This window comes from Ornithorhynchus anatinus, chromosome 10 (genome assembly GCF_004115215.2).
Source record: "Ornithorhynchus anatinus isolate Pmale09 chromosome 10, mOrnAna1.pri.v4, whole genome shotgun sequence".
In the NCBI taxonomy this organism is placed as follows: Eukaryota; Metazoa; Chordata; class Mammalia; order Monotremata; family Ornithorhynchidae; genus Ornithorhynchus; species Ornithorhynchus anatinus.
In genome coordinates, this window is record NC_041737.1 from 54,362,479 (window position 1) to 54,389,361 (window position 26,883).

The 26,883-nt window shown below is 60.1% G+C and overlaps 2 protein-coding genes across 6 annotated transcripts; both read left to right on the forward strand.

Annotated features, from left to right (window-relative positions):
- Positions 1-325: 325 nt before the first annotated feature.
- Positions 326-7,049, forward strand: NR4A1 (nuclear receptor subfamily 4 group A member 1). 4 transcript variants are annotated; one of them, XM_029074167.2, is made up of 8 exons: positions 337-373; positions 2,945-3,068; positions 3,226-4,082; positions 4,665-4,794; positions 4,884-5,032; positions 5,162-5,364; positions 6,046-6,224; positions 6,324-7,049. In XM_029074167.2, exons 3-8 carry the CDS (start codon positions 3,228-3,230, stop codon positions 6,581-6,583), a joined length of 1,776 nt encoding a protein of 591 aa, XP_028930000.1. In that variant the 5' UTR covers positions 337-373; positions 2,945-3,068; positions 3,226-3,227; the 3' UTR covers positions 6,584-7,049. The 4 variants fall into 4 exon arrangements, with proteins under 4 accessions (XP_028929999.1, XP_028930000.1, XP_028929997.1 ...); XM_029074166.1 differs by lacking the exon at positions 2,945-3,068 and having other exon boundaries at positions 326-373; XM_029074164.2 differs by lacking the exon at positions 337-373 and having other exon boundaries at positions 2,840-3,068.
- An 8,555-nt stretch (positions 7,050-15,604) lies between these two features.
- Positions 15,605-25,836, forward strand: ATG101 (autophagy related 101). Of its 2 annotated transcripts, none has more exons than XM_039913307.1 (4): positions 15,605-15,744; positions 19,756-20,053; positions 21,462-21,738; positions 25,198-25,836. In XM_039913307.1, exons 3-4 carry the CDS (start codon positions 21,487-21,489, stop codon positions 25,600-25,602), a joined length of 657 nt encoding a protein of 218 aa, XP_039769241.1. In that variant the 5' UTR covers positions 15,605-15,744; positions 19,756-20,053; positions 21,462-21,486; the 3' UTR covers positions 25,603-25,836. The 2 variants fall into 2 exon arrangements, with proteins under 2 accessions (XP_039769241.1, XP_028929952.1); XM_029074119.2 differs by having other exon boundaries at positions 15,606-15,744; positions 20,013-20,053.
- Positions 25,837-26,883: the final 1,047 nt, after the last annotated feature.

The following is a 26,883-nucleotide window of genomic DNA, read 5'->3' on the forward strand; positions in this document are numbered from 1 at the left end:
GGGCGCGCGGGGGCTATTTTTAGATGAAAGCGGGGCCGGTCCTTGCGTCAATGGAAGCCCGCCTGCGTCACGCGCGCAGACATTCCGGGCCCCGCGCGCCCGCGCGCGCGCCCCGCCCCCCCCCCCCCCCTCGGGCTGCCCCGGCCCCGCCCCCCTCCCTCCCGCGCGCCGGAACCGCCCCGCCCCCCCGCGCTCCTTCTATGGGCCGGAGCGGCCCCGCCCCTCCCCCCCCCCCGCCCGGGCCTCGTGCGTCAGCGCGGGCCCCGCCCCCCCGTGACGTCACGGCGCCTAGAAAAGCCGCTCCCGGCGCGGCCGCCCCGTCCCACCCGCCGACGCCGCCGGCCCCGCAGCGACCCGAGGGGCGCCCCGCCGGGTAGGTGTCCTGCAGCGGAGGGAGGGAGGGAGGGGGCGCCATCGCCCCCGGAGGTGCCCCCCACCACCCCCCACCCCGGACCGCTCCTCGCCTCCGTTTGGACCCTCGGGGATCCCCGGGATGACGGACGGAGGGACGGTGAGAGCGGGACCCCCCCCTCGGGCGGGGACGGTCTCCGTCTGTCGCCGAGTCGGACGGGCCCGGCGCTTAGGACGGTGCTCTGCACGGAGTCAGCGCGCAATAAATACTCGGGCCTGAGTGATCAGAGCGGGAGCCGGGCATCGGGCAGGGAGGGGCTCCATCTGTCGCCGAATTGGACAGTCCAAGCGCTTAGTCCAGTGCTCTGCACGTAGTAAGCGCTCAGTAAATAGTCGGGCCTGAGTGATCAGAGCGGGAGCCGGGCATCGGGCAGGGAGGGGCTCGATCTGTTGCAGAATTGGACAGTCCAAGCGCTTAGTCCAGTGCTCTGCACATAGCCAGCGCTCAATAAATACTCGGGCCTGAGTGATCAGAGCGGGAGCCGGGCATCGGGGAGGGAGGGTCTCGATCTGTCGCCGAATTGGACAGTCCAAGCGCTTAGTCCAGTGCTCTGCACGTAGTAAGCGCTCAGTAAATACTCTGGCCTGAGTGATCAGATCGGGAGCCGGGCATCGGGCAGGGAGGGGCTCGATCTGTCGCCGAATTGGATGTTCCAAGCGCTTAGGACAGTGCTCTGCACATAGTAAGCGCTCGAGAAATACTATTGTATGAATGAATGATTAGTCTGGGAGCCGGACATCGGGCAGGGAGGGTCTCCATCTGTCGCCGAACTGGACGGTCCAAGCGCTTAGTCCAGTGCTCTGCACATAGCAAGCGCTCAGTAAATACTATTGAATGAGTGAATGGTCGGACGGAGCAGAGGGCCGGAGGGAGGTGGGCGTGTAGGGTCTCTCGGTTTTCCTGCCTGCCCGTCCGGCCCGGGGAGCCCGTGGGCGCTGGACCCCCGCGGGTGGGTGGGGAGGGGGTCAGCTCCGGGCTGGCCATAGCAGGTGCAGACCCCTCCCTCCCTCCCTCCCTCCCGTCGGGACCGGCCCGGACTGCTGGCCGAAGGGGTTTATGCCCAAGGAGGGAGTCTGCCAGGCGTGGCTGGCATCGGGCCCCGGCCGGCAAAGGCAGCGGATCTCGGGTATCGATCACCGATAGCCGTCGGAGTTGTTAAGCGCTCGCTTCGGGCCAGGCACTGGGTGCGAGGCGGGGCGCCCAGGACCCGCCGGTTGGAGATCCGGAGCCCGGCCTGCGTCGGCTTTATCGGTTTTTTTTTGAATTGTACTGACCTGGCCCCAGCGCTTAGCACAGTGATCTGCTCACAGTAAGCGCTAAGTAGATCCGACCGACGGAGCGGCGGGGAGGGGAGGGCAGGGAAGGGGGCACCCGGTGCCGGTCGCTGGGGGCGGCCGGGGCGGCGGCTCCCCCGGGGGCACGGGGGGCACGGGGAGCGCTCTCCGCCCCTCCCGAGCACCGTCTCCAGTTGCCGTGCCGCTTTGGGCAGAGATGAGGGGCCGGGGGAGGTGGGCGTGGGGAGAGCCAGGAGGGTCCTGCTGCCCACGGTTAATGTCCCCTGCAGCCGGCCGGCCGGCTCCCTAGACTTCACCCCCTCAGCTGTCCTGAACCCCGACCCCTTTGCCCACTGATGCCCCCAGCCCCTCTTTGAGAGAGAGTGGGAGGGTCGCCCGGGCGGAAGGGTGTGTCTCCAACTTTCCACTCACCCTTGGGGCTGCCCACTCTCCGGGGAGCCGCCCCTCCTCGAGTGACCCTCTGGGCCTTTCGTGTCCGACGCCCCCACCCCCGGAGTTCGGGCTGGGGGGTTGGGGGTGGCCCCCTCCCCTTCTCCTCTCTGTCCGCCCCCCCCCCCCACCCCCACCCCAAGCTGGCCAGCGCCCAGGCCTCGCCCCCAGCCCTCGCCCCAAGGCCCGGGCTGAGCTCCGAAAGATCATTTATAAATAACGTCGGGGGCCGGTCCTCCCGGGGAGGCTCAGAGATTCCTCCCGGGACTCTGCTGCCTCCAGCTCCTTGCTCTTCTCCCCCACGGGGCAGCCCGCCACCCCCCCCGCCCCCCAGCACGCGACCTTTAAAGGTATCCGAGTCCCATGACCGGGTCGGCTCGCCCAGCCGCCTGCCGAGGAGCGGGCCGAGGGAGGGGGGGTCTGGCCGAGGGGCTTCCGGCGGTCCCCCTCCCTTCCCCCCGCTCCCACGAGCCCGATCGATCGATCGATCGATGGTAGTTATCGAGCGCCGACTGCGTGCGTGCAGGGCGCTCGTCCCCACCGCTTGGGAGAGGACAGTAGAGCAGATCCCCGGCCCACCCAAGCAGGTGCAGGTGGGGGGGCTCAGTCCACCCTCGCTGCCCCCCAAGAGGGTGATGGGAGGGCCGCGGTGGTTCGGGGTGGGTGGAAGGGGCTCCGGTCCCGAGGGGAGGGGGTTCTTCCTCGGGGAGGAGGGGAGAGGCGACCGGCAGAGACCCGCCGGCCCCGAATGAGCCGCCAGGCCTGTCCGGTGCTCGGAGCCTCTCTCTTTCTCTCTCTCGCCCCGCAGAGTCTCCATGGGCCTCTGGAGCCGGGAGCCGGGACGCCTGGGTCCGGTCCCGAGGCCGGGAGGGCCCCCCTCCCGCTCCCCCGTGGGCCGGGAGGAAGCCGCCCCGGTGGGGGAGGGCTCCAGGGTGAGCGCCGGGTGGGGGGAGGGATGGGGCCGGGGGCCGGGGGACCGGGCCGGGGGCGGCGGGGGGTCGGCGCGGGGAGAGGGGACGCCTGACTGGTCCCGGGGCCCCCGGCCCCGCCCGCTGACCCGCCCTCCCTCTCACCCCGTCGCCCACCCAGAGATGCCCTGTATCCAGACGCAGCATGGCACGGCAGCCCCCAGCCCCGGCCCCTGCGAGTGCTTCCCCGCCGAGCCTCTGAGCCCCGAGCTGAGCAAGATCATGGAGCTGGCCGGGCCCGACACCCCCGGCGCCCCCACCGTCCTGCCCAGCTTCAGCACCTTCATGGAGAGCTACAGCGGCGAGTTCGACACCTTCCTCTACCAGCTGCCGGCCCCGCCTCAGCCCTCCTCGTCCTCCTCGTCCTCCTCGTCCTCGTCTTCGTCCTCCTCCCCGGCCGCCACCTCTTTCAAGTTTGAGGACTTCCAGGTGTTCGGGTGCTACCCCGGCCCGTTCGGGGCCCCCTCGGACGAGGCCCTGTCGTCGAGCGGCTCCGACTACTACGGCAGCCCCTGCTCGGCCCCGTCGCCCTCCACCCCGGTCTTCCCCGGCCCCCAGCTCTCGGCCTGGGACAGCGCCCTGGGGCCTTACCCCTCCGGCCAGACTTTCGACGGGCCGAGAGCCTGGACCGAGCCCCTGCCCAAGGCCGGGGGCCCGCCGCCCCCGCCCACCTTCTTCGCCTTCGGCGGCCCCCCGAGTCCCGGCCCCCTGAAGCTGGCGGCGGGCGGCCTGCGGCGCGTGGAGGGCGAGGGGTACGGACCGCCCCCGGCCGGCTTCCCCGCGCTGCCCCTGGGGCCCGGCTCCCCGCCGCCGGCCCCGCTGCTGGATGGGGCGCTGGTCCCGGCCAAGGGACGAGGAGGAGGAGGAGGCTGCGGCGGCGGCGGCGGAGCGGAGGGGCGATGCGCCGTGTGCGGAGACAACGCCTCCTGCCAGCACTACGGCGTCCGCACCTGCGAGGGCTGCAAGGGCTTCTTCAAGGTACCCGGGGTGGCCCCCGGGGCTGGGGAGCCGGAGAAGAGGAAGAATCATAATTATGGCAGTTGTTAAGCGCTTCCAATGTGCCGGGCACTGGACTAAGCGCTGGGGTGGAGCCAAGCGAATGGGGTCGCACACGGTCCCCGTCCCCCGCGGGGCTCACCGTCTCCGTCCCCGCTTTACAGACGAGGGAACCGAGGCCCAGAGAAGCGAAGCGGAGGAGCCGGGATCGTGGCGGGAGGGGCGCCTCGGGGAGACGCGCACAGCCTGTCCCCCGGCGGGCCGGGTCCGCGCGGTGACCGGACCCTCGCGTCCTCCCCCCGGGGGGCAGGGGGCGGCCGGGCGGAGGGGAAGATTGAACGGCGCAGGTGCCGCCCGGGGAGCCCTCCCGCCACCCGCGTCCTTGGGCCCGAGCCACCCGATGAAATCGGAGACCAGCGTCTCCCCTCCACCCGCGATTCCCCCTCGCCCCGAGCCGTTGAAAGTATCAGGCGAGACGGGGCTTTGGTCGGCGCCCCCACCCCGCCCCCGGCCCCCACCTCTGGGCTCTGACCACCCCCCTCCCCTCCTTGCCCCCCGACCCAGCGCACGGTGCAGAAAAACGCCAAGTACATCTGCCTGGCCAACAAGGACTGCCCCGTGGACAAACGCCGGCGCAACCGCTGCCAGTTCTGCCGCTTCCAGAAGTGCCTGGCCGTGGGCATGGTCAAGGAGGGTACGGAGCCCAGACGGGGCCGGCCGGGCGGGGAGAGGGCGGTCCCTCGGCCCCCGCCGACCCTGTCCCTCTCCGTCCCCCTCCCGCAGTGGTCCGCACGGACAGCCTGAAGGGCCGCCGGGGCCGGCTCCCCTCCAAGCCCAAGGCGACGCCCGACGCCCCCGTCAGCCTCATCACGGCCCTGGTCCGCGCCCACGTCGACTCCGTGCCCAGCGCCACCAGGCTGGACTACTCCAAGGTGGGTGGTCCCGGGCCCCGCGGGCCCCCCAGAGCAGCCGTGGGGGCGGACGCCCGGGCCGGCTACCGGCGACGCGGCCCGGGTCGGGGGTGGGGCCTGACCGGGATCCCCACCCCCCGCTCCGCGCAGTTCCAGGCGTCCGGGCCGGGGCAGCTGGGGAAGGAGGACCCGGGCGACGTGCGGCTCTTCTACGACCTGCTGAGCGGCTCGCTGGACGTCATCCGCTCCTGGGCCCAGCGCATCCAGGGCTTCGCCGACCTGCCCGTGCCCGACCAGGACCTGCTGCTCGAGTCTGCCTTCCTGGAGCTCTTCATCCTGCGTCTGGCCTACAGGTGCCGCCCCCAGCTCCGCCACCCTTTGCCCGGCGGGCCCCGGGCTGGGGACCCCGGAGTCCGGGGAGGGAGAGTCCCGGCCCGGCGGCCTGCTCCCTGACCTGGGAAGCCCCTTCAGGGAAGACGGGCCGGGGATGTCCCAGACCCTCCGTGTGTATACGTGGTTCTGGGTCACTCCCAGATGGAGGGCTCAGCGGGTCGCGGGGGGGAACCAGGGAATGTGTTTATTGTTGTACTCTCCCAAGCGCTTAGTACGGTGCTCTGCACACAGTAAGCGTTCAATAAATAGGATTGACACTGTGTATGGGGGGGGGAGGGGGGCAGGGGCGCGCGGGCTTCTTTACCCCATCCGTCTAGACCGTAAGCTTGTTGCGGGCAGAGAATGTATCCATCGTTATATCGTCCTCTCCCAAACGCTTACAGTGCTCTGTACACAGTGAGCACTCAATAAATACGACTGACTCTGTGTGTGTGTGTGTGTGTGTGCGTATGAAAAGAGAGAGAGACACCGGGGGGACGGTGGGTGGGCTTGGGGTTATTTTCCCCATCCTTCTAGACTGTAAACTCCTCGAGGGTAGTGAATGTGTCCGTTCATTGTTATATTGTCCTCTCCCAAGCGCTTAGCACGCACGGGGCTCAGTCAATCCTGTTGACCCACGGCTCCCTTCTCCCCCCACCCAGGTCCAAGCCGGGCGAGGGGAAGCTGATTTTCTGCACGGGGCTGGTCCTACACCGACTGCAGTGCGTCCGCGGCTTCGGGGACTGGATCGACGCCATCCTGGCCTTCTCGGCCGGGCTGCACCGCCTGGGCGTGGACGTGCCGGCCTTCGCCTGCCTCTCCGCCCTGGTCATCATCACCGGTGAGGGGGGGGGTGGGCCGGGGGGGTGGGGGTGGGGGCCGGGCTGGGGCCGGGCCGGGAGGTCTGACCCGCCCCCCCCCCCCCCGCGCTCCGGTCCAGCAGATCGGCACGGGCTGCGGGAGCCGCGGCGGGTGGAGGAGCTGCAGGGCCGCATCGCCGGCTGCCTGAAGGAGCACGTGGCGGCCACGACGGGCGAGGCCCAGCGGCCGGGCTGCCTGTCGCGCCTGCTCGGGAAGCTGCCCGAGCTGCGGACCCTCTGCACCCAGGGCCTGCAGCGCATCTTCTACCTCAAGCTGGAGGACCTCGTGCCGCCCCCGCCCATCGTGGACAAGATCTTCATGGACACGCTGCCCTTCTGACCCCCCTCCCGCCCCGCATCCGTCGTCACCACCGCCACCACGTGCCTTCAGGCTCACGGTCCCGCTCCCTCTCTCCCTTCCGTCCCCCTCCCCTAATTCCCTGGCGGCCCCGGGACGGTCGTAGCCTTTCCTCCTTTTTTTTTTTTCTTTTTGTAAAAAAAAAAAAAAAAAACCCAACAAAAAACCCCACCCCCAAAAAACCAAACCCCTCTTGAACCTGCCAGTTGTAAATAGCCAAAGCTGCTGTAAATAAATGGAGGGGGGGGGGAACGGGGGGAGCAGATAAATGGGGGCCCAAGTACCCTGGGGGACCCCCACCCCCGATGTATATAAGCTGCCTAACCCAAGGAAGAAGCGGGGAGGGAGGGTGAGAAATTGACATTTCTATTTGTGTATTTTTCTGAATTTACAGATGTGACTTTTCTGATTAATATATTTAATATATTGAATAAAAAATCTCCCTGGAGCCAGAGTGTGACCGCTTTCCTGGCCTGTGGGGGGCTGTCCGCCGGGGCTTGGTGCAGCTCGGAGAACGAGGGCCGGGGGCTTGGTTGAAGGTGCTTGGAGATCTCCCGCGGGGTATACGAGTGGAGGGGAGAGTTTGAAGTCTGGGCAGATCTCTCTTCCGACCCTCCCGCCTGAAAACCCCAGAAACGAACTCCGGGTGCGCTCTGCCGCTCGCCGTCACGTGCTTATGTCTGTCATTCCACTGGTCCGGTCTCCCTGGGCTTCCTCCATTTCACCGCTACGAGCCCGGTGGCCCGCTTCTGCCCGGCGACGGGGGTGACCCTGCTGATCTCCCCCGGGGGGAGACCGTGGCCAGCTGGGCGGCTTCGGTCAGAGGTCGGGGTCCGAAAGGTTTGATCTGTCCGTGCCTAGAGAGGCCTACTCCCCTGCCGTTTTTGGTGGTTGTTGTTGTTGTTGTTGTTGTTGATATGGTATTTCAGAACTTACTACGTGCCAGGCACTGTACTAAGTGCTGGGGTGGTTTCACGCTAATAAATGATCATAATGATGGTATTTAAGTGCTTACTGTGTGTCAAGCACAGGGTCAGATACAAGCTAATCAGGTTGGACACAGTCCCTGCCCCACATGGGGCTCACCCTCTTAATCCCCATTTTACAGATGAGGTAACTGAGGGCCAGAGAGCGCAGAAGTAGTTACAAGATCATCAATAGGGGACTCTCGGTCTAAATAGAAGGGAGAGCAGTCAGAAGGTCATAGATTCTCATCCCGGCTCCGCCACCGGTCTGCCGTGACCTCGGGCAAGTCGCTTCGCTTCTCTCTGCCTCGGTGACTACATCTGTAGAATGGGGATCGAGACCGTGAGCCCCACGTGGGACGGGGACTGTGTCCGATCTGCTGTGCTTGACTCCATCCCGGCGCTTAGTCCAGTACCTGGCACTTGGTAAGCGCTTAACAAATACCTCAACTATTATTAGGCATCAAATCCCCATTTTGCAGAGGACGAGACTGAGGCCCAGAGAAGTGAAGTGATTTGCCAGAGGTCACACAGCAGACACATGGCAGAGCAGGGATTAGAACCCAGGTTCTCTGACTCCCAGGCCCGGGCTCTCTTCACTGTGCCATACCTCCTCCCCCACCATCCTCTTCCCCCAAGCTGCGAAGGTCACCTCAGCTCTTAGGACAGCGTTAGACCCACGGTAAGAGCTTAACAAATACCATAAAAAAGTCACTTTGGCCAGCTTCTCTCCTGTCTTTGGGACCCCCCCCCCCCGCCCCACCCCCCGACCGCCGTGGTTGTCACATCTGCCTCCTCAGTAGGGAACAGGGGCTCCCTATTCTCTGTTCCCACGGAGCGAGAGGAAATGGACTCTGGACAGCAGTGGGAGGGATTGAGGCTAGATTTAAGGAAGTCACTCCTCCCCTCCCCCCGCTTTCAGGGACACCATAGACATCGGGGAGTCTCCACAGCGGCAGGGGAGGCCCCACCCCACCTGGAGGCCGGACAAGATGAGGTCAGGGGTTCTAATCCCAGCCCCTCCGCATGCCTGCTGTGCGACCCCCAACAAGTCACTTCACTTCTCCGAGCCTCAGTCTCCTCAGCTACAAAATGGGGACGAAGACTGTGAGCCCTACGCGGGACAGGGACCGTGTCCAACTGGATTTGCTCGTCTCCACCCCGGCGCTTAGTACAGTTCTTGGAAGATGATAAGCGCTTCACAAATACCACAATTATTATTATCATTTTTCAGGCCGGGGGATCCCAAGACTCCCTGGAGTCGTCCCCACCCCATCTAACCCCACCCCAATCCGGGGGCCTTGGCTCCTTTTTCCAGAGGAGGACTGGAGCGCCTGAGGTTGGGGTGGGGGGGCCCATCCACCGTGTCCCTACGCCGCCCCCTGCCCCCCGGGGGTTGGGGGTGGGGGGTGGGAGGAACAAGGGACCATTGAGCCCGGCGGGGAGGGGGCCGGCCCGGCGGGACAAAGCCCGTCTGTCTCCCATCGATCTGGAGTTTCCGAAGCGGCACAATAGTCAAAGGGCCCTGACGTGCGTCCAGATCGGAGTCCCGAGCAGATTTTTTCCACCCTGAATGTCCCGTCCCCGCTCCCCTCGGGGTCCCCGGCCCCCCGCCCCCGGAGGGCACCCTCTCCGAGGCCTCTGGCTCCGCTTGTTTCGTGCCCGAGCACCCACAGGCCGGGCGGCCTGGAGAATGAGGTCGGGCAGGGGGGCGCCTAAGGGGGACGGGGCCGGATTCCCGCCCCGGCCTCCCCCGGGGATCTGGGGGGGAACCCCTCGTGGCCAGACACCCCCTTTCCCAACCCCTCTCCCCCAGAAAGAGCAGCATCTCCCCTCTCTAGACTGTCAGCGCCTTGTGGACAGGGCATAAGTCTGTTTAGTATTGTCCTCTCCCAAGCGCGTAAAAATAATAACGATAGTGGTATTTGTTAAGCGCTTACTGTGTGCCAAGCACTGTTCTAAGCACTGGGGTAGATACAAGGTCATCAGGTTGTCCCGTGTAGGGCTCACAGTCTCAATCAGCGTGACTCAGTGGAAAGGGCCCGGGCTTGGGAGTTAGAGGTCGTGGGTTCTAATCTCGGATCCGCCACTTGTCAGCTGTGGGATTTTGAGCAAGTTGCTTCACTTCTCTAGGTCTCAGTTACCTCCTCTGGAAAATGGGGATTGAGGCTGTGAGCCCCACCTGGGACAACCCGGTAACCTTGTATCTCCCCCAGCGCTCAGAACAGTGCTTGGCACCTAGTAAGCGCTGAACAAATACCATCACCATTATTATCAATCCCTAATTTATAAATGAAGCAACTGAGGCGCAGAGAAGTTAAGCGGCTTGCCCAAGGTCACCCAGCAGACAAGGGGCGGAGCTGGGATTAGAATCCACGTCCTCCGACTCCCAAGCTCGGGCTCTTGCCGTTAAGCCTCGCTGCTTGTCTTAGTACAGTGCTCTGCACGATAATAATAATAATGATGACGGTATTAGTTAAGCGCTTACTTTGTGCCAGGCACTGGACTGAGCGCCGGGGTGGATACCGGCAAATATGACTGAATGCATGAATCCGGGCGGGGGGCTTCCAGGGTCCAGCCGGGTGGGCGGGAGTTTCTGGTGGGACGTGACCCCAGGGTCCCCGATCTCCAGGCAACGGGGGAACAAGCAGCAGGCCCCGGGGCCGGCTGTTCCGGGCTCTGACCCGCGGGCCCACGGTTGCCATTCGGTGGCACGTAGGCATCCTGGACCCCGTCCAGAGGCCCAGCTCCCCTCCCCGGGCCCCCCAGGCCCCAGGGGGACCCAGAAGAGGGGGTCTGACCGTGCCCCGCGTCTGGATACCCACCTCCCACCTCCCCCACCCACCAGGACGTCGGGGAGACAGACGGGGGCACAGCCAGGCTGCACAAGGTCACCCTGGCACTGCCCAGGCGGGTGCCGTCTGCCAGCCGCGAGCCGCGGGGGCTGAGCGGAGAGCAGCTGGGCCCACCCCAGGGCAGAGAGCCCGGTGGCCGGCCGGCCGGGGGGAGGGCAGACAGGCTCCCCCAGGGACACGGGCTAGGTTGGCAGCACACCACGCCCAGCCATGCCCCACGGGACACAGAGCTGGACGGGCGAGGAGACGTGCTCCGGTCGGGGCATCCCGATCAATCCATCGAAGGTATTTACTACCGGGCGCACGGCGCTGTACTAGACGCTTAGGAGAGGACACTATAAAAATGCAACAGAGTTGCTAGGCACATTCCCTGCTTAGATCGGGCTCACAGTCTGGAGGGAGGCAGATATTAATAGAAATAAAAATAGATTACAGATATCTTCCTAAATGCCATGGGGTACATAGGTTCTGTGAAACTCCCGCCCCCGGCATCCTGGGCATGGGTGGGCAGGGGTTGTGTCCATTCTATCGTTGAATTGTACTCTCCCAAGTGCTTAGGACAGTGCTCTGCACACAGTAAGGGCTCAATAAATACGATCGATTGATAGCACGGCATAGTGGATTAGAGCACAGGCCTGGGAGTCAGAAGGTTGTGGGTTCTAATCCCGCCTCCGCCACTTGTCTGCCGTGTGGGCTTGAGTAAGTCACTTCACTTCTCATTCATTTATTCAATCGTGTTTATTAATAATGTTGGTATTTGTTAAGCGCTTACTATGTGCCGAGCACTGTTCTAAGCGCTGGGGTAGACACAGGGGAATCAGGTTGTCCCACGTGGGGCTCACAGTCTTGATCCCCATTTTACAGATGAGGGAACTGAGGCACAGAGAAGTGAAGTGACTTGCCCACGGTCACACAGCTGACAAGTGGCAGAGCTGGGATTCGAACTCATGAGCCCTGACTCCAAAGCCCGTGCTCTTTCCACTGAGCCACGCTGCTTCTCCGTGGCTCACTCTGTGCAGAGCACTGTCTGGGCGCCCCTCGTCTGTAAAATGTGACTGTGAGCCCCGTGTGGGACAGGGATCGTGTCCCACCTGATTTGCTTTTATCCACCACAGCGCTTAGTCCAGGCCTGGCACATAATAATAATAATGCTGGTATCCGTTAAGCGCTTACTATGTGCCAAGACCTGTTCTAAGCGCTGGGGGAGATACAAGGCAATTAGGTCGTCCCACGTGGGGCTCACAGTCTTCATCCCCATTTTCCAAATGAGGGAACTGAGGTCCAGAGAAGTGGAGTGACTGGCCCAAAGCCACCCAGCCAAGTGGCGGAGGCAGGATTAGAACCCAAGACCTCCGACTCCCAGGCCAGGGCTTTCCCCACTAAGTCACGCTGCTTCCCTAGAAGCACTTAACAGATGCCACAACTATTATCATCCTCTGTAAAACGAGGAATGAGACTGTGAGCCCCAGGTGGGACAGGGACCTGATTCGCCGGTACCCGGCCCAGCCTTTAGTCCAGTGCCTGGCACATGGTAAGTGCTTAATAAATGGAATAATAATAATAATAATAATAATTAGTGGGCGGTCCTGGAGAGGAGAGTGTGAGTGTGTGTCGGGCCCATCCCCCGGCTGCCGTATGTATTATTTATTATCCTATTTATTTTGTTAATGAGGTGTATATCTCCTTGATTCTATTTCATCTTGACGATGATGTCTTGTTTTTGTTTTGTTCTGTTTGGCTCTGCTTTGTCTCCCCGTTTTTAGACCGTGAGCCCGTTGTGGGGCAGGGATGGTCTCTGTTGCCCAATTGTCCATTCCAAGCACTTAGTCCAGTGCTCTGCACATAGTAAGTGCTCCGTAAGTACGATTGAATGAATTGAACGAATGAATGCCGGTCCTCAGGCTCCCCTCTTCCCCCGGGTGGCTCCGGACCCGTGACGTCACGGTCCTGTGATGTCACGGCCCAGTGCTCCATGACGTCACGGGGCCCGGGGTCGCTCCCGGGGAGTAAAGAGCGCCGGGACGCAGCAGCCTCTGGCTCATCGTTGAGGCGGGTGGGGGTCCTCCTCTTCCTCCTCCTCCCTCTCCTCCTCTCCATTCATTCAACCGGATTTACTGAGCGCTTACTGTGTGCAGAGCACTGGACTAAGCGCTTAGGAAGTACAGTTCAGCACCAAAGAGAGACCATCCCTGCCCACAACAGGCTCATAGTTTAGAAATCCTAAGAAGGATGGTAGAGAAGGAGCGTGGCTTAGTGGCAAGAGCCCGGGCTTGGGAGTCAAAGTCATGGGTTTGAATCCCGGCTCCGCCGCTAGTCTGCTGTACGACCTTGGGCAAGTCACTTCGCTTCTCCGGGCCTCAGTTACCTCCTCTGGAAAAATGGGGTTTAAAAAAGGTGAGCCCCACGTGGGACAATCTGATTACCCTGTACCTACCCCAGCCCTTAGAACAGTGCTCAGCACACAGTAAGCGCTTTAAGCCAAGCACTGTTCTAAACGTTGGGGTAGAGACAAAGTAATCAGGTTGTCCCACTTGGGGGGCTCACAGACTTAATCCCCATTTTGCAGATGAGGTAGCTGAGGCCCAGAGAAGTGAAATGACTCGCCCAAAGTCACACAGATGATAAGTGCGGGGTCAGGATTAGAATCCATCCCCTCTGACTCCCCTGCTCTTGCCACTAGGCCATGCTGCTTCTCTTCTCCTCTTCCTCCTCCTCCCTCTCCCCCTCGTCCCCATCCTTCTCCTCATCTTCCTCCTCTTCCTTTTCCCCCTTTTTCTCCCATCCTTCTCCTCCTCCTCCCATTCCCACCAGGCCTGGGGACAGGCAGCACAGGGGGCAAAAAACCACATCCTCTAAGGAAGCAGGGGCATGAAAGGAATGACCTCAGCCTCCAATTTCTTGAGTGGGGTTGGTGGGCAGGGGGCGGGTCTTCCTCGTCTCCCCTGATTTTTACTTTTTTACGCTATTTGTTAAGCCATTACTGTGTGCCAGGCATCATTTGCATCATAATTATGGCAGGAGAGTCACTGAGGCACGGAGAAGTGGAGTGACTTCTCCAAGGTCACGCAGCAGACAAGTGGCGGAGCTGGGATTGGAACCCACGACCTGACTCCCAGGCCCGTGCTCGATCCATTAGACCGTGCTGCCTCCAGACTAATCGCAGGGGTAGACGCAAAACAATCAAGTTGGACACAGCCCGTGTCCCACCTGGGACTCCCGGTCTTGATCCCCATGTGACAGAGGAGGGAAGTGAGGCACAGAGAAGGGAAGTGACTTGCCTAAGGTCACGCAGCAGACAAGAGGCAGAACCAAATCCAGGAAGGGCTCCCTGGAGGCAGCAGGCTTTTGAAGGTCCCTAAGGTACGAGGGAAGGGTTTAAATTGGAGGGGCAAGGGGGAGTTCTGCCTGAGGCTCTCCAGTGCCGGCTGCCCAGCCCCAGCCGTCCCTGGGGCCAGACCGTGCTGGTTAAACTGGTTTTCAGTGCTTTGGTTCTGGCTCCCTTCCCTTGGGCTCCAGGCCCTCCTCCTCACCCCCAATTCCTGGTTCGCCTCCCCTCTTTTCTCCGGGGGCTCTCGCCCTTCCCCTTTTCCGTCTCCGGTGGCTTGTAGGGAGCAGGGGGAGAAGCGGCTCTCCTCCCCCTCCCCCCGCTACTTTTTGGGGAGCCAGAGGGGCTGGGGTTGCAAGCCTTTCTGTCTGGTTTCAGGGAGCGGAGAGAGGGAGGCAGGGAGAGAGGAGGGTGATTGGGAAGCCTGGATGATTCTGCGAGGAAAATAATCATCAAGTCAACGAATTATTGATTAAATAATTAAGAAATCATCAGCCTTTTTTTCAGTGTCTTGCACAAGCCCCCCAGTCTCCTTCTGCAGCAGATAATAGTAATAATGATGAAGATGATGATGGCATTTGTTAAGCGCTTACTCTGTGCCAAGCACTGTTCTAAGTGGTGGTGTTAGAAGTGGCATGGGGCTGCCGGCTCGGCCTACGCTGCAGAAATTGTACTTTCCAAGTGCTTAGAATAGTGCTCTGCACACACTAAGCGCTCAATGAACACCACTGAATGAATAATAATAATAAGGTAGTACTTGTTAAGGGCTTACTATGTGCAAAGCACTGTTCTAAGCGCTGTGGGGGTACAAGTTGATCAGGTTGTCCCATGTGGAACTCACAGTCTTCATCCCCATTTTACAGATGAGGTAACTGAGGCACCGAAGTGGGCAAATCACTTCACTTCTCTGTGCCTGTTCCCTCATCTGGAAAATGGGGATGAAGACTGTGAGCCTCACGTGGGACAACCTGATGAGCCTGGATCTACCCCAGTGCTTAGAACAGTGCTCTGCACACAGTAAGCACTTAACAAACACCAACATCATCATTATCATTATTATTATTATTCTCTGGGCCTCAGTAACCTCATCTGTAAAATGGGGATGAAGGCTGTGAGCCCCACGTGGGACAATCTGATCATCTTGTATCCCCCCAGCGCTTAGAACAGTGCTTTGCCCATAGTAAGCGCTTAACAAATGCCATCATCATTATCATGATTATCCTGCTCTCTGGCCTCCGTTCTCTTTTGGGAAGCAGCGTGGCTCAGTGGCAAGAGCCTGGGCTTCAGAGTCAGAGATCATGAGTTCGACTCCCGGCTCTGCCACTTGTCAGCTGTGTGACCGTGGGCAAGTCACTTCACTTCTCTGGGCCTCAGTTCCCTCATCTGTAAAATGGGGATTAACTGTGAGCCTCAAGTGGGACAACCTGATGACCCTGGATCTCCCCCAGCGCTTAGAACAGTGCTCTGCACAGAGTAAGCGCTTAACAAATACCAACATTATTATTTTATGCCACAGCGGCAGTCCTGCCTCCGGCGAGTCCTCCAACCTAGGGGGCGGCAGAGAGCGCCCCCTCTCTCCTCCCTCATCTCTATCTCCCGGAAGCGGGCTCCTCGTTCCAAAGCGCCGCGGCAATCTCGGTGGTTCGGATGAGTCCAAAAGCCACCTGGAGGGGTGCACCTACTCAGTCTCCCTGTCGGTGGCGGTCGGTAACCTCAAAAGAGACCCGAAAAAAGGGAAGAGGGGATGTATTTAAAGGGAGAAACACGAGGGGAAGAAGAGAGGGCGGGGGGGTGTGGGAGGGTCAGCGCGGAGGGGGGGTGTGAGGGTGTTTCCCCCCCTGGCCGGATGGTTCCTCCCGACTGGCCTGCTCCGTTCGGTCCTTGTAAACAGACACGCACAGAGACACACGGAGTCCCGTCCTCGTAGGCAGTCGGGGTCGCCGGAGCGGAGCGGTGGAGGTTTGGAAGGTTTGGTTTCCCGGACCCCGCGGGGAGGCGGTGAGTAGGTCCCCGGCCACAACCGCCTTTGGACACCCCTCCCCCCACCTTGGGCCGGTCTGCGCAGCCGCAAACCCAACCCCCCCCCCCCCAGACCAGGCCCTCCCCTTACAATAATAATGTTGGCATTTGTTAAGCCCTTACTGTGTGCCAAGACCACTGTCCTAAGCGCTGAGCACTGTGCTCATCCCGCTTGCTTAATAATAATAATAATAATAATGTTGGGATTTGGTAAGCTCTTACTATATGCTAAGCGCTGAGCACTGTGCTCATCCCGCCTGCATAGTAATAATAATGTTGGCATTTGCTAAGCCCTTACTATGTGCCAAGAGCACTGTCCTAAGCGCTGAGCACTGTGCTCATCCCGCCTGCTTAATAATAATAATAATGTTGGCATTTGCTAAGCCCTTACTATGTGCCAAGAGCACTGTCCTAAGCGCTGAGCACTGTGCTCATCCCGCCTGCTTAATAATAATAATAATAATGTTGGGATTTGGTAAGCTCTTACTATATGCTAAGCGCTGAGCACTGTGCTCATCCTGCTTGGATAATAATAATGTTGGCATTTGTTAAGCCCTTACTATGTGCCAAAACCACCGTTCTAAGCGCTGAGCACTGTGTTCATCCCGCCTGCATAATAATAATAATGTTGACATTTGTTAAGCCCTTACTGTGTACCAAGGACTGTTCTAAGCGCAGAGCACTGTGCTCATCCTGCTTGGGTAATAATAATGTTGGTATCTGTTAAGCCCTTACTATGTGCCAAGAGCACCGTTCTAAGCGCTGAGCACTGTGTTCCTCCCGCCTGTTTAATAATAATAATGGTGGCATTTGTTAAGCCCTTACTATGTACCAAGAGCACCGTTCTAAGCGCTGAGCACTGTGTTCCTCCCACCTGCTTAATAATAATAATGTTGACATTTGTTAAGCCCTTACTATGGAGCGAGGACTGTTTGAAGCGCTGAACACTGTGCTCATCCCGCCTGGATAATACTGATAATGTTGGGATTTGTTAAGCCCTTTCTATGTGCCAATTACTGTTCTAAGCGCTGGGGTAGATGCAAGGTAAGCCAGTTGGCCCACGTGGGGCTCACAGTCTCCATCCCCATTTTACAGATGAGGTAACTGAGGCATAGAGAAGTGAAGTGATTTGCCCAAGGTCCCCACAGCAGACAAGTGGCAGAGGTGGAATTAGAACCCACGTCCTCTGACTCCCAAGCCCGTGCTCTTTCCACCAAGCCACGCTGCTTCTCTATAATAATAATGGTGTTTGTTAAGCGCTTGCTATGTGCCTGGCACTGTTCTGATCGCTGGGGGAGACACAAGATCATCAAGTTGTCCCACGTGGGGCTCACAGGCTTCATCCCCCTTGTACAGATGAGGTAACCGAGGCCCATAGAAGTGAAGTGACTCGACCAAAGTCACACAGCTGACAAGTGGCGGCGCCGGGATTAGAACTCACAGCCTCCGACTCCCAAGCCCGGCTCTTGCTACTAAGCCGCTCTCCTCTTCCTGGATCCCTCTTGCTGCGGGGACTCAGTTTCCTCCGGGGGTCGGGGGAGTCGTGAGGCCGGGGCAGGTTGAGCCGGATTACCGTAGGGGTGTGTGGGGGGGTGAGCCCCTTGAATTAGTAATGATGGTATTTTTGAGACGCTTACCAAGGGCCAGGCACTGTAGTAAGCGCTGGGGTAGATAGAGGTAATTGGGTTGGACACAGTCCCTGGCCCATGTGGGGCTCACAGTCTCAATCCCCATTTTACAGATGAGGTAATAATAATAATGAGGGCATTTGTTAAGCGCTTACTATATGCTGGGCACTGTACTAAAGCACTGGGGTGCATACAAGCAAATGGGGTTGGATGCCATCTCTGTCCCATGGGGGGTTCACAGACTCGCTCCCCATTTTACAGATGAGGTCACTGAGGCACAGGAAAGTTACGTCATTTGCCCAAGGTCACACGGCAGAAAAGTGGCGGAGCCGGGATTAGAGCCAATCACCTTCTGACTCCCAGGCCCGGGCTGTAGCCATGACATCATGGAGCCTCTTGCGGGACAGGGACTGGGTCCAACTTTCATTCATTCCGTCGTATTTATTGAGCGCTTACTGTGTACAGTGCACTAAGCGCTTGGAAAGTACAATTCAGCAACAGATAGAGACAATCCCTACCCAACAACGGGCTCACAGTCTAGAGGGGGGAGACAGGCATCAACAGCATCAAAATAGAGAAATAGAATTATGGATATATAAATAGAATTATAACTTCATGAACTTGTATCTACCCCAGTGCTTAGAAGAGTTTTTGGCACATAGTAAGTGCTTAACAAGGACCATAATAATAATAATAATTTGCTTCCCAGGTAGGCAACAGGCGTTGTGTGTCTTCAGTGAGAAACAAAATCTGCCTCTCCCTGTTTTAATAAGCAAATGACTAAGCAAGAGCAGCGTGGCCTAGTGGCTAGAGCCCAGGTCAGGGAGGCGGAGGATCCGGGTTCCGATTCCTGCTCCGTCACTCATTTGCCGTGTCACCGTGGGCAAGTCACTCCATTTGTCTGTGCCTCAGTTCCCTCGCGTGTAAAAAGGGGAGTGGGACAGGGACTGTGTCCAACCTGATTAGCTGGTATCTACCCCAGGGCTCAGTCCAGTACCTGGGACATAATAAGGGCTTAATAGGTCCCATAATAATAATAATAATAATAAAAAAAAACCCGAAGGAGCCGGCCGGGGTACCTGGCACCTAGTAAGGGCTTAATAGGTACCATAATAATAATAATAATAATAAAAATGACCCGAAGGAGTCGGCCGGGGTCACACCTGTGAACGCCCAACTGCGGGTCACCAGGGAACCGAGATCACCAGCCCGGACCCCCACCCACCCTCCTGGTTGGAATTGAACCCTCATTCCCCTGTCCCCTTCCCCTACAATCAGCCTCAGAGCGGCCCAGCCCGGCAGCTGCCCTCCGCAAATCCCTCCCGAACCCGCCGGTATTTTCAGCCTCTCACCTTCCACCTGTTTCTTCCTCGCTGAGTGAAAGGCGCCTCTCGGCTTATTCATCCGTTCGTGTGTATTAAGCACGTGCTGGGTGCGAAGCACTGTACTAAGCCCTTGGGAGAGGACACTACAAAAATGAACGGACCCACTCCCCGTCCCCAGTGAGCTCATGAGGGGAAGACGGACGGTAGTACAGATAATTAAATAAATAAAATTCATAAGTGCCGTGGGGATGAATGAAGGGAGCAGGTTTGTCTCTCTGTCAGGTCGGGAGAGCCGCAATCCCAAGCCTCCCTCCCCGCGGGAATATGCGGGCCTTCCCCCGCCCCTCAGTCAGTCGTATCGATGGAGCACTTTCTGTGTGCAGAGCGCTGTGATGAGCGTTTGGGAGAGGGCGACATAATATTACAGACACATTCTCGGTCCACGATGAGCTTACAGTCTAGAGGGGGAGACAGACGTTAATAGAAATAAGATTACGGATATGTTCATGAGTGCTGGGGGGCTGGGAGTGGGGGATAAATGGGAAGCAGCGTGGCTCAGTGGAAAGAGCGCGGGCTTGGGAGTCAGAGGTCATGGGTTCGAATCCAGATCTGCCACTTGTCAGTTGTGTGACTGTGGGCAAGTCACTTCACTTTTCTGTGCCTCAGTTCCCTCGTCTGTAAAATGGGGATGAAGACTGTAAGCCTCACGTGGGACAACGCGATGACCCTGGATCTCCCCCAGCGCTTAGAACAGTGCTCTGCCCGTAGTAAGCACTTAACAAATATCAACATTATTATTATAAGGGGAGCAAGTCAGGGAAGAGGAGAGGAGGGTTTATTCGGGGAAGGCCTCCTGGAGGAGATGTGCCTTCAAAAAGACTTTGAAGGCGGGGAGGGTCATTGTCGGTCAGATATAAGGAGGGAGGGCGTTCCAGGCCAGAGGCGGGACGTGGGCGAGGGGTCGGAGGTGAGATAGATGAGACGGAGGCTCGGTGAGAAGGTTGGGATGGAGGAGCAAAATGAGCACCCCTTTCCAGGGGGAGGATTCCCGGCCCTCGGGCCTCCTGCTCCTTTTAGCCGTCCTTCTCCGGATCCGCCTGCGGGACCGGGCCTGCCGCCGTGGGGCCTCGCGGCGGCCAGAAGCCGCTGCGCGTTTGGCTCTCTCCATCGTCCCGCCCCCCCGGCTGGCCCTCGGACCCAGCCGAGGCCGCCCCCGGGGGCCGACACCGACGCTGAGGCCTCGCTCTCGGATCCGTGACCCGCCTGATCTCCCCGTGCTCCGCTCTGTGTGCAGGACTTCACCGTCGCCCTCGCCGGGACCTTCCTCTCCTAAAGGTACACCTCTCGGCAGCGGGCACCCTCCCGTGGGCAGGTGGGGAAGGGGTGGGGGTCCTCCTGCCCCCCATTTTTCCCCCTTCGGCAGGGCTGGCGTGGGTTGGGAAGGAGGGACGGGAAGGGAGCAAGGACCAGGGAAGAGAAAAGATCACGTACCCCCTGACGGCACGGCAGCCGGGAACCCCCAGCGACGGTAATAACTTTTATAATGATAATCGTCGGATTGGTTAAGCGCGTACTGTGTTCCAGGCACTGGGCTGAGCGCTGGGGTGGATACAAGCAAATCGGGTGGGACTCACAGTCTCGATCCCCATTTTCCAGACGGAGGCCCAGAGAAGTGAACTGACTGGCCCAAGGTCACAATACTAATGCGTTGTATTTGTTCAGCGCTTACCGCGTGCCAAGCAGATACAAGAAAAATCAGCCCCACGTGGGACTCACGGTCTGAGTGGTCGGGAGAACAGGTGTTGATTCCCCACTTTGCCGATGAGGTCATCAATCGGTTGTATTTATCGAGCGCTTACTGTGTGCAGAGCACTCTACTGAGGGCATGGGTCGGCACAGTCTAGCAGAGTTAGGAGACGTGTCCCTTGACCGCCGACCCAGTGAAGTGACTTGCCCAGGGTCACACAGCAGACAAGTGGCGGAGCTGGGATTAGGACCCAGGTCCCCTGACTCCCAGGCCTGTGCTCTTACCACTAGGCCCCACCGCTTCCCTGCCCCATCTGCCTGCCCCACATCTCCCTGTATGCCCAGGAGAGACCTAGCAGCCTGGCCCCGTGGACAGAACCTGGGAGTCCGAAGGTCATGGGTTCTGATTCCGCTCCGCCACTTGTCTGCTGCGTGGCCTCGGGCGAGTCGCTTCGCTTCTCTGGCCCTCAGTTAACTCATCTGAAAGATGGAGATTAAGACCGCGAGCTCCGTGGGGGACAGGGACTGTGCCCAACTTGATAAGCTTGTATCTACCCCCCTGGTTAGAACAGCGTCTGGCCCCTAGAAAGCACTCGGCAAATACCATTAAAAGACCAAATGCAGCCGGTGGGATGCAGGTTAGAGAGCGGGGCTGGGTGGCGGCCTAGGCCGAGCGTCTTTGGAGTGTGCGGTCCAGGGCTGGGCACGAGGGATGGTGCTCCGGAAATTGGGTGCCGATCCCCTGCCCCCGGGGACCCCACCTTCTGGTAGCGCCCGTCCCCCGCCCCTGCGGAGGAGACCGGCCCCTGCCCCCGGGGACCCCACCCTCCCGGTGGTGCCCATCCTCTGCCCCCGGGGAGCCCACCCTCCGCCGATGACCCACTCCTGCCCCCGGGGAGCCCGCCCTCTGGGTGAGCCCGTCCCCCGCCCCCCCGGGGAGTCCGCCCGCCCGCCCACCCTCCGGTGGTGACGACCGTCCCCGGGGCCGCTGTTCCAGGGCGGGACTCCGGGCCGGGCGGAGGATGAACTGCCGGGCAGAGGTGCTGGAGGTGTCGGTGGAAGGGCGGCAGGTGGAGGAGGCCCTGCTGGCCGTGCTGCACACCGTCCTCCTGCACCGCACCACCGGAAAGTTCCACTACAAGAAGGAGGGCACCTACTCCATCAGCACCGTGGGCACCCAGGACGTCGACTGCGACTTCATCGACTTCGCCTACGTGCGCGTCTCCTCCGACGAGCTCGACCGGGCCCTGCGCAAGGTCGTGGGCGAGTTCAAGGTGACCCGAGGCCCGGAGGGCGGCGGGGGCGGCGGCCGGGAGGGCGGCCCGGGAGGTGCCCGGAAGGATGGGGTTTGGGGAGGAAGAGAGGGAGTTTTAGGCCAAGGGACGGGGAGCGGGATGGATCGAGGCAGAGGAAAAGTAGGCGAGGTGTGGGTGGCCGGGTGGCCGGGGGCAGCATGGGACGGACAGAGGGGCGGCGGGGGCGGAAGCCCACCCCGGGGGAGCGGGGGATTGACAGGAGGCAGGGCCCACCCAGCCCCGGGCCCGCCCGCGCCCGCAGAAGGGCGAGTGGCCGGAGGGGGAGCCCGGTTGAGAACGTGCCCCGGGCGTCCCGTCGTCCTAATCGCGGCTCCGGGACGTGCCTGCTGTGTGGCCTTGGGCAAGTCGCTTACCTGCCCTGGGCCTCACTTTCCTCCTCCGTAAAATGGGGATTCAATCCCCGTTCACCCTCCTACTTAGACCGCGAGCCCCGTGGGGTTCGGGGACGGTGCCCGGACTGACGATCTCGTGTCCTTCCCCGGGCGTAATTCATTCCTTCATTCGCTTGTATCGATCGAGCGCTTACTGTGTGCAAAGCACTGTACCAAGCCCTTGGGAGAGTACAGTACACGGACACATTCCCTGCCCACACCATACCGTGCTAGACACGTAGTGAGCGCTGAAAGACTACCGCAGTTATCGTTATTCTTGTCGTAACAACTCAGACAATGACGTGAGGGCCAGAGGGGCGACCGAAGCGATTAGCCGGACCCGGGGCCCGGGTGGGGTCAATCCGGGAAGGCTTCCTGGATGGAGAGGATGCCTCAAGGCCCCCAGCCTCGGGGCAATCCGGATCAACCTGTCCCCTCCTCCGTCCCTTCCCGGAATCCCCCCGCCCCTTAGCTCCCCCCCCCCGAGCTTCAGCTCTTCTCAGTCATTCATTCAGTCGTATTTATTGAGCGCTTACTATGTGCAGAGCACTGGACTAAGCTCTTAGAAAGAAAAATACAGCAATAAAGAGAGACGATCCCTGCCCGTAACGAGCTCACAGTGTAGTGCAGGGGAGGCAGACATCAATACAAGTTAAACAGGCATCAGTATAAATACATAAAATTAATAATAATAATAACGTTGGTATTTGTTAAGCGCTTACTATGTGCAGACACCGTTCTAAGCGCTGGGAGAGATACAGGGTCATCAGGTGGTCCCACGTGAGGCTCACAGTTGATCCCCATTTTACAGATGAGATCACTGAGGCACCGAGAAGTGAAGTGACTTGCCCACAGTCCCACAGCTGACAAGTGGCAGAGCCAGAATTCGAACCCATGACCTCTGACTCCCAAGCCCGGGCTCTTTCCACTGAGCCACGCTGCTTCTCTATATAGATATAAACACGAAAAATATCTATAAGAAATTATAGATATAAACATGAGTGTTGTGGGGGTGTAAAAGGGGACGGGTCCCCAGTACTGGGGAAGGTTTTTGAACGTTCTCGTCTCACACCCTCCCCCCGTCACTTTGGCTTTTTTCCCGTCACCTCCCCCCGCCCTTGCTCTTCTCCCCACCCCAGGGCATTAGCCACCTCTGAACAACGCAGCAGAAGCAGCGGGGCTCAGTGGAAAGAGCCCCGGCTTAGGAGCCAGAGGTCATGGGTTCTAATCCCGGCCTCGCCCCTTGTCAGCTGTGTGACGTTGGGCAAGTCACCTCACTTCCCTGTGCCTCAGTGACCTCGTCTGTAAAATGGGGATGAAGACCCTGTAGCCCCACGTGAGACAACCTGATTACCTTGCATCCCCCCCCCCCAGCGCTTAGAACAGCGCTCGGCATGTAGCAAGCGCGTAACGAACGCCATCGTTCTTATAATGACAAAAAGCGGGGGGAGGTATTAAGCGTTTTTGGCGTGCCAAGCACTGAGCTAAGGGCTGGGGTGGCCTCAGGATCATCAGGTCAGACCCAGGCCCCGACGCAGCCGGGGCACACGGTCTAAATAGGAGGGAGGGCGGGGGGAGTCCCCATTTTACAGATGAATTAACCGAGGCCCAGAGAAGGTAAGGGGCTTGCCCAAGGTCGCCCCTCCAGCCCACCCGCCGGGTCTGCGACCACCTCCCCCGGCCATCTTTGGTTCCCGGCCCACCCTCGGTCTGTCCCGCTGACCCGCCTCCCCCTCTTCCCTGAGTCTGGGTTGCCGGAGGGTGGTGATAGTAGTAATAATAATAATTAATGGTGTTCGTTAAGCGCTTCCTGAATAATAATAATGTTGGTATTTGTTAAGCGCTTACTATGTGCCGAGCACTGTTCTAAGCGCCGGGGGAGATACAGGGTAATCAGGTAGTCCCACGTGAGGCTCACAGTTAATCCCCATTTTACAATGAGGGAACTGAGGCACAGAGAAGTGAAGTGACTTGCCCACAGTCACACAGCTGACAAGTGGCAGAGCCGGGAGTCGAACTCATGACCTCTGACTCCGAAGCCCAGGCTCTTTTCCACTAAGCCACGCTGCTTCCCCTGAATGCCAGGCACTGCACTAAACACTACTAGTAATAGCAGTGGGGATGGTAGTCTTCATTCATTTCACTCATTCGGTCATATTTATTGAGCGTTTTACTGTCTGCCCAGCACTTGTGCATTCCAAGCGCTTAGTACAGTGCTCTGCACACAGTAAGCGCTCAATAAATACGACTGAGTATACTGAGCACTTGGTGGAGTACAGTAGAACGGGAGAGAAGGAGCGTGGCTTAGTTGAAAGAGCACAGGCTGCGAGTCAGTGGACACGGATTCTAATCCCGCCGCCGCCACTCGCCCGCTGTGTGACCTTGGGCAAGCCGCTTAACTTCTCTGTGCCTCAGTCATGTCACCTGTAAAACGGGGATGAAGACTGTGAGCCCCACGAGGGACAACCTGCTTACCTTGTATCTACCCCAGCGCCTAGAACAGTGCTTGGCACATAGCAAGCCCTTAACAAATACCGCTATCTGTTACCATACCATAATACTACCAAATATAATAATAATGATAAACAGACCCATTCCCTGCACACGAGCTTACAGTCTAGACAGACATTTATAGAAATAAATAAATAGCGGTGGTGGAAATAATAATACTGCTTATTGGGCACCCACGGGGTAAGACGCCCGGCACTGAAGTGGTCGGGCACTGCAAATCAGGGAAATGACACGCTCCCCGGCCACAAAGAAGTTACGCTGTAATGGGGAGGCGAGACCCCCAAAATATGGACGAAGGACGCGATTGAACGTACAGTGGACTGGCACGTGAGGGTAACGGAGGGGTGAGGGCGGCTGGCGGGGGGGTACGGGGCGCCGGGTGCCCACCGGGGAAGGGTCGAGGGCGGTGTTCGGGGAAGATGGGAGGAAGCCGTAGGCCCCGGGCCGGGGGGGGGGACCGGGCGGGCGCGGGCCCGGCGCCGAGGTGCCCGGTTTGTGACCGGTGTCCCCCTCCCCTCCCCCGGGCGGCACCCAGGACGCCCTGCGGAGCTCGGGCGGCGACGGGATGGGGCAGGTCTCCCTGGAGTTCTACCAGAAGAAGAAGTCGCGCTGGCCCTTCTCGGACGAGTGCATCCCGTGGGAGATGTGGACGGTCAAGGTGCACGTGGTCAGCCTGGCCACGGAGCAGGAGCGGCAGATCTGCCGCCAGAAGGTGGGCGAGAAGCTCTGCGAGAAGATCGTCAACGTGGTGGAGGTGATGAGCCGCCACGACTACCTGCCCAAGATGCCCACCCAGTCGGAGGTGGACAACGTGTTCGACACGGGCCTGCGAGACGTGCAGCCCTACCTGTACAAGCTCTCCTACCAGATCACCGACGCGCTGGGCACCTCCGTCACCACCACCGTGCGCCGCCTCATCAAAGACACCTTGGCCCTCTAGGCGCCCGCGGAGCCCCCGGCCCCCCGCCGGGATCTGACTCCCCCCTTTTAGCCCCCTTTCGTGGTTTTAAAACGGGAAGGGCCGGACTCGCTTCCTCCTCCGGTCCCCCGGGAGCGCTTTGACCTCCGCCGTGCTCCACGCCCACCACCCAGGTGACCGCTCCGCCCGTTCCCCCGCCTGGAACCCCTTTTGCCCGGCGAATAAACGTCTCTGCCGTTCCTCTTCCCTCCCCAAGCCGCGTGCGCTCTGTGGCGGCCGGACCTGTGCCCGAGACCCCTTCCCTCCCCACCCGGTTCCGCCCCTCCTGCCCCCCTCCCTGAATCCGAGCGGGGGCGGGTGGCATTTGGGCAGGAGGACGAGGCAGGAGGCCAGAGAAATCAGGCTGCGGACCAAGCGGGCTTGGAACCGCAATGGAAAATACGCCCCTTCCCCCCACCCACCTGCTCGGCCTGGTTCTCCCAGACAGAGAGGGTGGGGGTATGTGTCCGGGAGCATGTCTGAGGGTGTTTGTGTGCGTGTGAGGGGGCAGGCCCCGACTGACTGTGAAAGAAGCAATGTGGTCTAGTGGATAGAGCCCAGGCCTGGGCGTCAGAAGGACCTGGGTTCTAATACCGGCTCCACCGTTTGTCTGCTGTGTGACCTCGGGCAAGTCACTTCATTTCTCTGGGCCTCAGTTCCTGGGGACAAGGGGAAGGGGGGGCGGTGCAGGACCCCAGCGTCCTGGGCCTCCCACCAGGCCCCCCACCCTGGGGTGCAGAGCTGGAGGTAAGGAGGTCCATTGCGGGGGCGGGAAGAGGGGGATTTGGTTAGGGGGAGCCCTGCTGGGTGGGGGGAAAGGGGGAGCACAATGTGTGTGTTGGGGGGGGAATCCCACCCCCCCCATTATTGGGGGGCCCCCCTGCTCCGCCCACATCCCTTTCACCCCAAAGGTCGGGTGGGCCAGAGGGGGTCCAGGGGAGGGGGCGCGACCCTGGGGCCGGCGGGAAGAGCAGGGCCAACCCAGACCAGGCCAATCCACCGCGGCTCAAGGGGAGGCCCACCAACCCCATCCCCCTAAAATCCGGGCTGACCCCACAGCCGGGGCCGTGATGGGGGGGGGGTCTCCTTCAGTCGTTCATTCTGTCATATGTATTGAGTGCTTGCTGTGTGCAGAGCACTGGGCTGAGCGCTTGGGAGAGGACAGTACAAGACGCATTCCCAGTCCACTAGGAGCTTGGTCTACCAGGCCGAGATGGATTTCAGCTTGACGGACCGTGGTAAGGGTGGAACTGGGGGTGGGGG

What these genes read in the sequence shown, in the direction of transcription:
- ATG101 (XM_039913307.1), top strand. Translation starts at nt 21,487, where the DNA reads ATGAACTGCCGGGCAGAGGTGCTGGAGGTGTCGGTGGAAGGGCGGCAG. An exon ending in AGGTCGTGGGCGAGTTCAAG is followed by an intron (nt 21,739 to 25,197) that starts GTGACCCGAGGC and finishes GGCGGCACCCAG; the next exon opens with GACGCCCTGCGGAGCTCGGG.
- NR4A1 (XM_029074164.2), top strand. Translation starts at nt 2,885, where the DNA reads ATGAGCCGCCAGGCCTGTCCGGTGCTCGGAGCCTCTCTCTTTCTCTCT. An exon ending in CGTGGGCATGGTCAAGGAGG is followed by an intron (nt 4,795 to 4,883) that starts GTACGGAGCCCA and finishes CCCCTCCCGCAG; the next exon opens with TGGTCCGCACGGACAGCCTG. An exon ending in ATCCTGCGTCTGGCCTACAG is followed by an intron (nt 5,365 to 6,045) that starts GTGCCGCCCCCA and finishes CCCCCCACCCAG; the next exon opens with GTCCAAGCCGGGCGAGGGGA.